At 41.1% G+C, this 11,673-nt stretch overlaps 1 protein-coding gene across 1 annotated transcript in view; it reads left to right on the top strand.

Annotated features, from left to right (window-relative positions):
* Positions 1-76: 76 nt before the first annotated feature.
* TFAM (transcription factor A, mitochondrial) overlaps positions 77-11,673 on the top strand; it is a 13,479-nt gene continuing 1,882 nt past the window's right edge. Inside the window, exons 1-5 of the mRNA XM_073685484.1 lie at positions 77-237; positions 3,901-4,058; positions 6,842-6,912; positions 9,672-9,821; positions 11,302-11,397. Of these exons, the coding sequence (XP_073541585.1) occupies positions 161-237; positions 3,901-4,058; positions 6,842-6,912; positions 9,672-9,821; positions 11,302-11,397 (552 nt within the window). The 5' untranslated portion in view covers positions 77-160. The remainder of the gene's footprint in view (positions 238-3,900; positions 4,059-6,841; positions 6,913-9,671; positions 9,822-11,301; positions 11,398-11,673) is intronic.

Raw genomic sequence — 11,673 nt, 5'->3', positions numbered from 1 at the left:
TCGCTGCACATGCTATGCCGGCTCAGCCTGTAACTGTGTATACTGTGTTTATAATCCATGTATTGACCATATACGGCAAGCGGAAGTGACGTCATGGTACATGCATTCCGGCATGCAGTGCGGCTGAGCGGGACTCCAGGATCGTGTTTGTCCGTCAGTCATGGTGTCCGTGCTGTCCAGAGGTGTCGCTCTCCTTGTTAAGTCCTTGGCCGGACTCAGCTGCACACAGACTACCAGGTGTCAGCCGGAGGGGAGGGGGTGCGCGGCGGTATCCGTGGCTTCGAGCTTCCTGCGTGTGCAGCGCTCTAGTAACGCAGGCTATATCGGTTACTGGGTGTATATATATATATATATATATATATATATATATATATATATATATATGTGTGACACACAAGTATGGCAGCCACCTTGTGAGGTCGTCCAGGGTTGGAAAACATGGCCGAAACAGCGCCACCTCGGACTGTGGGTTGTGTCTGGTATTGCAATTCCGCAGTATTGAAGTGAATGGAGCTTAGCCGTGATGCTGCACACAGCCTGTGGTCAGGGGTGGCGCTTTCTGACATCCTCCATGTGTAACCTATGGATGAGCGCTTAATTATCTGACTTTTGTGACGTTAGAAAATAAAAATTGACCCCAATTGGCTGCTGCAGACAAGTGTGTGGATTTCCCCTTGTGCTAATAAGTGATTAATCTCCGTGGGACAGTGTCTGATTAATGGCAGGGTGTCCTGAGCTCTGTCCGTGTCTGTCAGCCCCTCACCATTGAGTACAGTAGTGGGACCTTTACGTTCCTTTCCATCGCCTCCTCTCTGCGGGCCACACAGCGCTATACTCCATACTAGTGATCACTGCATTTAAAGGGTTATTCTCAGCATTGCAACTTGCTGATTGGTGGGTCCTCACCACTGGGACCCCCATTATGTGTGCATGTTGCCACCCGCTCCGTTCCTTGTCTGCGGAACTGCAGATAAAAGCCGATCGCTCCGCTGTATCCAGCTGTTCCAATGAGAATTAATTGAGCCACCTCTGTTTTTTTTTTTTTTAAATTTTAGAATCTCATGCAAACACTGCTCCCTTTATATGGTGCTCTGCAGAGCCCTGTTTTTGGGATCAGTGGGGGTCCCAGTGGTCAGCCCTCCACCAATCAGCGAGTTATACCTATACTGTTATAATTAACTCTGGGAATAATTGGCTTCTTAATCAGATTGGTCGCCTAATGGGTTAAAGGGGGTTGTACAGCATTAGGTTAAATCCAGACATCAATTATTCCAGGTCAATATAGAGACTGCAGTATAAAAAAGGGAAAAAATAAGCTCACTGGTCCATATGGTTAGTAGATTGGTAGACACCCAGTGACATATAATGCTGGTGTACAGATCAGTAGGCCAGGTGCCACAATTGTAGAAAGAAAAATAAAAAATGGTAGAACCAGTTGCAATGGAAGTAAAATGAAAAATGCGTAAAAAATATAAAGTTTGTTTAATCTTCGGTTGAAATCCAAATATCTTCCCTGGAATCTGCCATAGAGGGAGAATCATGAGGCGTCCAAACACATTAGATGTCTGGTTATGCCTAAAACATTGAAGGGGTTTCTGGGGGAAAACGCAGGATAAGTGATAACTGATTAATCGACTGCTGGAACCTGTAGCGATTCGCCGAGAGTGAAATAGTTATCCCCAACACTGGTTAACCCCTTTAATGTAATTGTATAGCCAGCTCAGTCTTTGGTCTTGAGAAATTCCACAGCATGTTATGACTTTTGTGTTGAAAATAAGTTCCAAGTGATCATTTTTTTCTCGATTTTTCAAAAAGACATTAAAATCCTAGTAATCCTAGTGTAGGATCACAGATGCAGAATTTGTGGCCGGAGTGGATGCATGAAAGAGAGGTTAGGCTAGGTGCATTTGTGGCCACTATCATACACATACACCCAGGAGACAAATATTCCAAAAGCATAAGTAAATCATGTTGGCTGGAGATTATAGTAATTAAATCTCCCCATTTGTAAAATAGACAACACCATGCAGTGGATCTACGTATGTGCAACCTATACTTGGATATAAAATCCAAAAACCACTTGCTACTATATTAAACAAACACATTTAATTGAAAAAATCTTTAAAAACACAGCAAGTACAACAATTATACAGAGGTAGGTAAGAGGTTCAAGATAAAGTGGATGTATGCGATCTGAAATATGATCCTATTTTGATGTAAACATAATTTATGAGTTAATATAGCATCACAAATAAGCGGGCCATTCAATAAATAGTCCCCTAATCTACCACCCCAAACAAAGGGCCAGAGATAACAGCAGGACAAACCGTTTTATACATAAATTCAAATGAGCTCAGGCATAGCTCATCTAAATAAAAGACCATGCATTCTCAAGTTTTAGGGTATACATACAAGTGCAGGCATAGTCCTATCAGGCCGGTGCTCTACATGGTAAAACAAAGAATCATCATGAGCTGTCAGGTTTACCCATCTTTTTAGTCTGACTACAACTGGTGGCACAGTCAGGATGGAACAAAAGACATCTTCCCACCAGAGAGTGCAGTTGCAAAACAAAAACGTATGCAGCGAGGTATAGGGTTTTTGTAGTTTGTCTCTGCATAGCAAAGTGTAGTATAGTTCTCTTCTTTCTAATATAGTTAAAGGGAATCTGTCAGCCGGTATTTGCTATGTAATCCGAGAGCAGCACAATGTAGGGGCTGAAACCTAGCTTCCAGCAATGTCACTTACAGCTCTGTGTGCTTTCATTTTGATACAATGTTTTCTCTGCTGCAGATCTCTGAATTCTGAGCTCTGTATAACCCCGCCCACACCACTGATTGGCAGCTTACCATGTACACTGTGCATAGGCAGATCAGTGGTGGGGGCGGGGTTATACAGAGCAGTTTACTAGGAGGCTCGAGACACCTAGTCCTATAGTGATAAACTCCTACTGATAACACTGATTGCATTGAAACAGCAACACACAGCCCAGTTAGTGACGTCACTGGAATCAGGGTCTCTGCCCCTACATTATGCTGCTCTTGGATTACGTAGCAAAAACCTGCTGACTGATTCCCTTTAAATAAATGGTTTGTAGAGTCCTACCAGCCAGATGGAAGCCAAAAGAACATGTTTGTCCTCTGTCTGGTGAATCATGGCCCATCGGAACGTATACTTTCAGCTAAGTGCACGAATGCAGTGTGCAATGTAGCCTAACCTTTTTGGATACATTCCTGGCTTAGACTTGAATGTGTTGTCTCCTGACGCAATTTCTCTCCATATTTATTATTATAGCATATGGACATTATAGGCAGTGAATCCCCCCATTCTGGAGACCCCTCTATGAGCCATAGTGGAAAGCTCTTCTGCGGCAGCATCTCCTCTCCTGACAGACTTGATCTACTGTTGTTTTGCATTGACAACCTTTCATTAGAATGACCGGCCATGTAATACCACATTTACTCTACCTAAAAAATTCCCGGCTGGTTGTGACTTTTCCCAGCAAAATCATCTGTTTGTTCGAAGAAGGACCAGGAGTCCGTAGCCTGAATTTTGAAATAGGCTGACCCTTTAAGGATGTTTGAGCAGTAACTAGTGGCCGGTTATCAGAACTTCATTTTGTATAGTTTCTTAAAAACTTTATCATCCTGGTTCTCAAACACATATTTTTTTTAATTGGACTAATATGGCTGCTCATTTTCTCATTGAGAATTTCTGCACTGTCTTTACACAAGCAAATATATTCATTCATCCTAATCTCCAAGCCGCCAGGTTTTTCTTCCTTTTTTTAAGTAGTAACATTTTCTTTTAAATAGATCTTCCAAGTCTTTGTGTCTCTGAGGTTGCAGTAAGTTACTGACTTAAAATGACATTAACATTTATCGCTTCTCTTATTTCCAGATGCAGCAGCCTCCCGGGGGCACTGCCGGCCTTCCCGTGCTCCACAACAAGGTGGTTCTCCAAGCAGCACTCTCTCGATGGCTTACCAAAGCGGCCTCTAACATCCTATTTTCGGTTTGTGATTCATCAGCGACCAAAATTGGTGAAAGACTATCCTCGTGAGTGTGGTGTGATATAACTGCTGGAAGGTGGCCTCCAGACCACCCCATACTATCAGACATTTTGGCTATGTTCACTTGTTGCGGCTGGAAACTATAGTAGTCCTGTATTGCTGCAGTGTTAACTCAAGTTTGCAGGGAAACAGCTGTTTCACTTACAAGACCATGTGGCCACTGAGTGTGAACTCGACTTTACCACATAGCCTGATATGTTTTAAATGTCTTTGAACATGTTGTTCACTACTTTTTCATAGATGACCTATCCTTAGGATAGGTCATCAATGTCTGATCGGTCGGGGTCTGACGCCTGGCACCCCTGCCGGTCAGCTGTTATCGGTGTCTGTGGAGTTGCTCCTTTTTCAGATAGTGCCTGCCGCAGGGTACTACACATTCGCTTCCTATTCAAATCAATAGGAGACGTGCAATACCCAGCCGCAGCCACTACCAGAAGAAGGAGCAGCTCCGCAAGCGGGTACTTTTGCCGATGACTACTGACACCGATAACAGCTGGTCGGCGGGGGCGCTAGGAGTCGGACCCCGACCGATCAGACATTGATGACCTAAGCTCATCAATGAAAAAGTAGTGGACAACTGCTTTTTAGGTTATTATTGAACTTGCACACCTTATTGGTGACCGGTTTAGTGATGGTAAGCTGATTGAATAGCGTATGCCTTGTGTGCTGTGGCACCCTCTGAGATCGACTGTTATCTGCATGGGGAAAAACTAAATTTCTTATATAACTTATTAGGGCATGCAGATCGTCTTTTAGATATCGGCATACCCACCGAGTTTTCTAAGGCGAAGTCGCTTAAGGAAACAATCGGCGGTGTTTTTGTTTTTTTTCCAAAAGTTTCTTCGTTGGCGTTTTTGCTTGTTTTTTTTTTACAATTTTTTTTTTTAATAACTTAAAGGGGTTCTCCAAAAAATGTAATAAAATAAATTAAATAATACACATTTAAATATTTAACATTTTTCCAAATACCTTTTAATTGGGTATGCTTTATCTACTGCAACATAGAAACAAAAACTGACGGCACTTCCAATACTAGAAATAGGTGTGAACAGGTGCTTACAAGGAGAAGCTACCTCCATATACAATTAACAAATAAAGTAGCACTCTGCAACGCTAAGTATGCAAACATGAAGTATGAAATATGAACAGCATTACTACTGTAGAAAATAGAAATAAACGAGAAATCTTAGCGCATAAATTGGCCAATTCATGTGTACCTGGTAGCCGCGATAAGGCGTTTCTCAAAATATCAGGACCCTACCAATGTGAATACCTCTCTAAGGGAGAGCAGAGTGCTACTTTATTTGTTAATTGTATATGGAGGTAGCGGCTTCTAGTAAGCACCAATTCACACCTATTTCTATTGGAAGTGCCGTCAGTTTTTTCTGTTTCTATGTTTAAGCTTTGACTGAGCACTCTACCCCTATGCCAGGGTCCTAGCACTGAGAAACACGTTACCGCGGCTGTCAGGTACACATGAATTGGCCAATTTATGCGCTAAGATTTCTCATTTATTTCTATTTTCTACAGCAGCAATGCTATTCATATTTCATACTTCATGTTTGCATACTTAGCATTACAGAGTGCTACTTTGTTTGTTATTAGGACTTTAAACTTGGCAGCTGCCAGGACACTGTGTAGGAAGGACTGTGTGAAGCAGGAAACATGCACTAAAATTGCCAGGCTGACTGAGATGGATGTTCATTCTCCAGCTAATGAAAGGTGTTGATCTTCCCCTTTGTCTGGTGCCACTCAGTGTCCTGTAAGGTTGACTGAATAGAGGAATGTGTGGTCACAATGCCTGACCAGACCCTGCTCTGACCTGACCTCTGTCTTGTTCTTCACTGCAGCCCCTCCTACTCCCACTAGGTGTCCTCTGTACTCTCATATGGGGTGTGATTGATGATAGCTGCCATCTTGGAATCCTGACAGTGTGCACTAGATAAAGCATACATTTTTTTTAAAAAAATGTTAATAATTAAATGTGTATTATTTTATTATATTTCTCTGAGAAATCCATTAAACTATTGTGCCGCTTCTAAGCAGAAGCCGCCCAAAGGTTGAACATTCTACTACTTTCATCCGCTTCCCAGCATTTGAAGCTGTTAAAAGAAGTGACAAAAGACAGAACATGTGCACAGCAATGACGTTTTTACATTGCTGTGCATTATGTTCATTCTTTGTAGCACTCTTTCAGTCGGAAACTGCCTGAAAAGATGTTTTGTGCACATATGCGGTTTAAATAAATAGGCCCCTCCTTATAATTCACAGACAGACTAGGTTCTTTAGAGGGGGGGGAATGGATCATTGCAGCACTTGCTGTACACTTCTGGCTAATAGAGGGGTGTCCCTGTTACAGCTATGTAATGAGGCGTATAAATCGTGTCTTAAAGGGGTTGTTCAACAAAAAAAAGTTCATTTTAATCAATAGATCTTGGAATAAGAATAACTTTCACAATTGTATGTGTTTAAATAAAATGTTCCTGTGCATGTGCTGTGTAACGGCTGTGTCTGACTGTATAGCAATATGGTCTGATAATACCACATCTCCTGGGCAGGAGTGGAAGCAAAAGAGTATACAGACCTCCTCCAATAGGTGATATTTCAGGAAAGAAGTGACAAGTGTATGTAAATGACACTACATGTGTGTGGTGCAGCAATAGTCTGTGTGTAACCCGCCTAGATATACGAGTATGTTTCTAAATGTTTTATTCTTGTATTTTCATACATGTCTTATCTTTTTATTTCTGAATGTTATCTTTTCCACAGAGGCAAAGCTGCCAGAAATTTCAAAAATGATTGCACTGGAATGGAGAGGACTCTCAGAATCTGCAAGAAAAGTAATACAGATAAGCTGCAAGAAGGGGGCTGATGATGTTCTATTAATGTTCAGCAGGAAAAAAAATAATTCATTTATATACCTCCAACATATTCCATAGCACTGCACAATTGAATATCAGTGATTGTGGATTACACAATATGATTTTTTTATGACTTTAATCCCAGTATTTTAGACGCAAGATACATCAGCACACTGCGACTAATAAATACATGAACTCCACTATTGCTGCAAATGTTAAAACGTAAGGTACTTAGTTACTTAGTGTTTCTTGGTCAAAGAGCACAAAAGCCATCCAACCACGTCAAGGTGATCTTTTAATATGGATGGTCATTAAGACATTTAATGTTTATGAACATCCATATTAAAAGGTCACCTTGATGTGGTGGATGACTTTTGTGCTTTTTGATCAAAAAACGCTGACTAAGAACTTTAACGTTTGCAGCAATATTGGACTTCATATATTCATTAGGCGCAGTGTGCTGACGCATGCTGGTATATGTGTGTATATTGGTCATGCAGTGTATTTGTGCACCTGTGCATTAATTTAATACTAAAGGTGTTCGGATCCTATTTTTTTTCTTTTTTAATATCAGTAATTGTCTATATTTTATCTTAAGTCACATAGGCTGGAAGTGCGGACTTGTTTGCTCAGTGACGGCAACTTGGCTTTTGAGCTCTCTCACATATTCCTCTCCAACTTGGATGCATTGTCTAAGGAGAGTCTGTGGTAACCTCGTCACACATATGACGGCTGATCCAGGGATATTCTGGGCCTCCCCTTAAACTAAATCAGATTTTTACACTAATGGAAATTTACTAAGAAAATTCTAACTCATTCCTGAATCAAAATATTGCTATGTCGTCCATGATGTGCTGCAATGAAAGAAAATCTATTGTATCTAATGAGATGATTTTATTCCATTTTACATCTTATAAGCCAAGGCCACCTGATCGACCAGCCTTTTGTGCCATCTGCTTGGAATTCTTGTCCATAAGACGTCGACAGATGTGGGGCATGTAATTATATACATCTCTCAGCCTTCTGGCGCAATACCTGTACATAAAAGAGCATGGATTATGTATCGAGTCATACTTATACATCTGCTGCCATCTTATAGAAGAGAGGTCCATGCTATGACCCAGAAGGCTGGTCGATCAATGGGGAGTGAATTAAAGAGGTTTTCAACAGTGCCGACATTCACAACGGATTAGATCACTTAAGTATTTTTCACCCATCAGTTTTTTCTTTGCCGCGTGTGCCATCCGTTCTTTTTAAAGACAGACCCTATTAGGGTGCTTTCACACAGCGTTTTTGTCCATGTTCAGTGGTCCCATTGGGGCTTTCATCCGGACCCCCCTGCAAAACGAGATTCAGGCTTAGGCACCGACGGGGCCGACATAGTCAATGTGTGCTCTGACGTGGATTATTTTTGGGTGTATACTCTTACCGGATGCGACTACCCAAACGTAGTAGATTGCGCATGAGTGTCCGCCTCCAGTAGGCGTAATACACTCAAAATGATGCCCGACAGAGCACATGGCGACTCTATTGGCACCATTGTAGTCTGTGGCCCCGTCAGCACATACCTCCGAATCCTGTTTTGCGGGGGTGGGGTTTGGGTCCTGACGCAAGACCCGACAGACCAACGAACGTAGAAAAAAAACACAATCTGAAAGGACCCTTACAATCAATGTGACTTTTCACATTTATCTTTCTTGAGGACTAATTGTCCTCCAAAAAAAGAAAACCAGAGACGTCCTACTTTGATATGTCTTACGGATCAAACTCACTAATGAACTCAATGGCTTCATGAAATAATAATAATAAAAAAAAACAGTACTTTTATGTAATCCTTGTGCTATCTGTCTTACTATTTAATGGGTAGGACTAGCTAAGAATTTTATTTTTTTTTTAGTTGAGACACCCGAACTAAAAGTGGGTCTAGCACACCGAATGAAACACAAACTGTTCCTCATTTATAAGAATAACTGATGTATGAAACCGGCCGAAGCATCTTACATATATTTCATGTATTACACTATTTTTAGTATTAGGCCACGGCCCCACTATCAGTATTTGGTCAGTATTCGGTCAGTAATTTTTCTCAGGAGTGGGTGATAAATGCAGAATTGGTGACTTGTTTCTATTATACCTTTTCTCTGATTGTTCCTCACCTGGTTTTGGCTCCCACTCCTGAGAAAAAATACTGACCAAATACTGTTAGTGGGTCCCAGGACTTATCCTTAGGCTATGTTCACACACGTTGTGTTTTTTTTCTGCTGCAAATCTGCTAACTTTTCAGGAAAACAGCTGCGTAAAAAATGTGCATATTTGCTGTGGTTTTTGCTGCGTATTTGCTGCCTATTTTTGGCCACCCATTACTTATGAGTGAAAAAACGCAGCCAATGCGCTGCAAAAATGCAGGTGAGTTTTCTGCTGCAGAAACGCTGAAAGAAGCGACATGCTCTATTTTCCAAATACGCAAGCACGGCAGAAAATCCACAGCAAACAAAAAGCAACATGTGTGAACAGAGAATTCTGGTTTCTCATAGACTTTGCTGGTACTGCTAGACGCAGCAGAAAATTTGCATAAAAATCTGCTGCAAAATACACAGCAAAACACAATGTGTGTGAACATAGCCTTAAAGTACAAATGCACCTTCAAGGTCACTGATAGCTCATTAATATTTTAATTCATTTTCTCAATAAATCTCTACGTTGATTTAGCTTCAGCTGAGATTTCTGCTTTCTTTTAGCCGTTTGTGGATGCAGCTCATGAAGAGCAATTGAAATACAAAGATGAAGTCCGGAAATATAAAGAGAAGTTGAGTCCCCTGGAGCTGGAGCTGCTGAAGGAGAGAAAGAAGCAAAGACTGGGGAAGAGAAAGCACATAATACATCGGAGGGTACGCCAGGATCAGATGCTCCTGAATTTTTCAGGATAACATAAAGTTTTCACATTCTTTTTTAAGAACTTTATGACTAATAACATGACAGATCACATGGCATGAAGGCTGCAGTGCCGCCCGTCTGTCACAACCATGGTGCTAAGCTGCCCATACACAAGATTATTGTCCGTGCCGGACAAACGTTCATTTGTTTTAATTGGTGAGAGAGGAGAAAGATGCAGACTGACTCCTCTAGCAACAAAAGGATGGGCAGATGAAACTGCAGCCAGTCCTTTGCATTATCTGTCAGGGGAGAGCCCGGAGACCTCCATACACTACAGATGGTCATCCAGTCCTGCTGAAATCATCCAATTCGGTGATCTTACAACTATTGCTTATCAAGGCTTTAGTCAGTCTTGGAGCAGTACACCACTGAGTGGAAAATCCAGCAACCGCAAAAATATATTAAAGTTAAAAAAGATATTAGTGCAACGGTCTACACGTTTCAAGCTAAACTAACTCTAGTTTAGCTCGAAACGCATAGACTGTTGCGCTAATGTGTTTTTTAACTTTTACTTCATGTTTTAATCTACAAATAAATTTGATGTTTTAATGAATTTTTGCAGATTTTCCACTTTTTTTTTTTTTTTAACGGTTCACTTGCTCATGAAACCAGCCTGAAGCCTCCGTGCACCACACCCTCATTGCAGACATTTCTCAATCCGGTGAGCTGATGTTTGCTTCATTGGGTGAGACTGGTCGGACAGTTACAGCTTTTATAGTTGGTTATCAGCCCTTTATAGTTCCTGATATACCGTCCGTTGTGGGCTATTCTCTTCAGATGAAAGCGGTGTTGGCACAGAGTTTGAATCATCTAGTCATGGCATGTTGTTAAAGTGAGAGTCACCCATGAATAAAACATGTCCTCTGTGTAGCACTGAGCAATTGTTCTATTAGGAAGCCATATTTTCTGCATTAAAGCTTGATGGTGAAATGCTGTTGCATAGAAGCACGTTTGCCGCCATTGTCTAAATTTCAAACATTCAATCTTCTCTATCCCAAAATTGGTCCAAGCGCTAAAAACTAGGACAAATATAACACAAATATTGTACTATACTTCCCATTAGACGTTCGCTCTGATCCTGTGCTGCCACTCACTTATGGTCCCCGCGGGGTCCCTTTATGGGTGAGACCTCATTGCTTTTGCATCAATAGTTATGTAACTTCCAAAAGTCACTTTGACCAATTATCAGACCACGGTGACATTCCTTTCGTTGCTCTGGTACACTGACTACACCATGCTGCCTTAGGCTGATTAGATTTCTCATTGTATCCTGCGATGCTTCCCTGCCGCCTCCTGTAGCTTTGTCCTCTCAGCATTTTCTGTGAGCAGTCATAGTCCTAATTGATTCGTCATTAATATTTTTTGTTAATTTTGCTTTCTTTTTTTAATTACAGTATGTAAACCTGTTGCTGATTATTATTTTTTCTCCTCCAGGAGTTGACATTACTTGGAAAACCCAAAGGACCCCGAACCTCTTACAATATTTTTATGTCTGAACATTTTCATGACGCTAAAGGGGATTCCTTAACAGTATGTACTTACAATGTATATGGCAGCTGATGTGTAACCATATATTATTGCTGTGTGCTGACATATTGATACTTCTCTGCTTGACGTTGGGCTCAGAGAACTTGTTGCTGCAGATTCGTCTGGTTATAGTTTATTAGGAATTTGCATATCAGCCGTCCCCAACATTTTAGCCAAATAATCACCAAACTTGGTGCATTGTCTTAGGATAAAAACAAACCAAAACATTTCATCACAAAAAAATGGATAAAACTGTGGGTAAATGCACACATTATCCTC

This window comes from Phyllobates terribilis, unplaced genomic scaffold (assembly GCF_046119375.1).
Source record: "Phyllobates terribilis strain yellow unplaced genomic scaffold, ASM4611937v1 Scaffold_5__5_contigs__length_657084704, whole genome shotgun sequence".
Classification (NCBI taxonomy): Eukaryota; Metazoa; Chordata; class Amphibia; order Anura; family Dendrobatidae; genus Phyllobates; species Phyllobates terribilis.
Note: the sequence above shows the minus strand (reverse complement) of the source record. Positions and strands in the feature narration are given on the sequence as shown.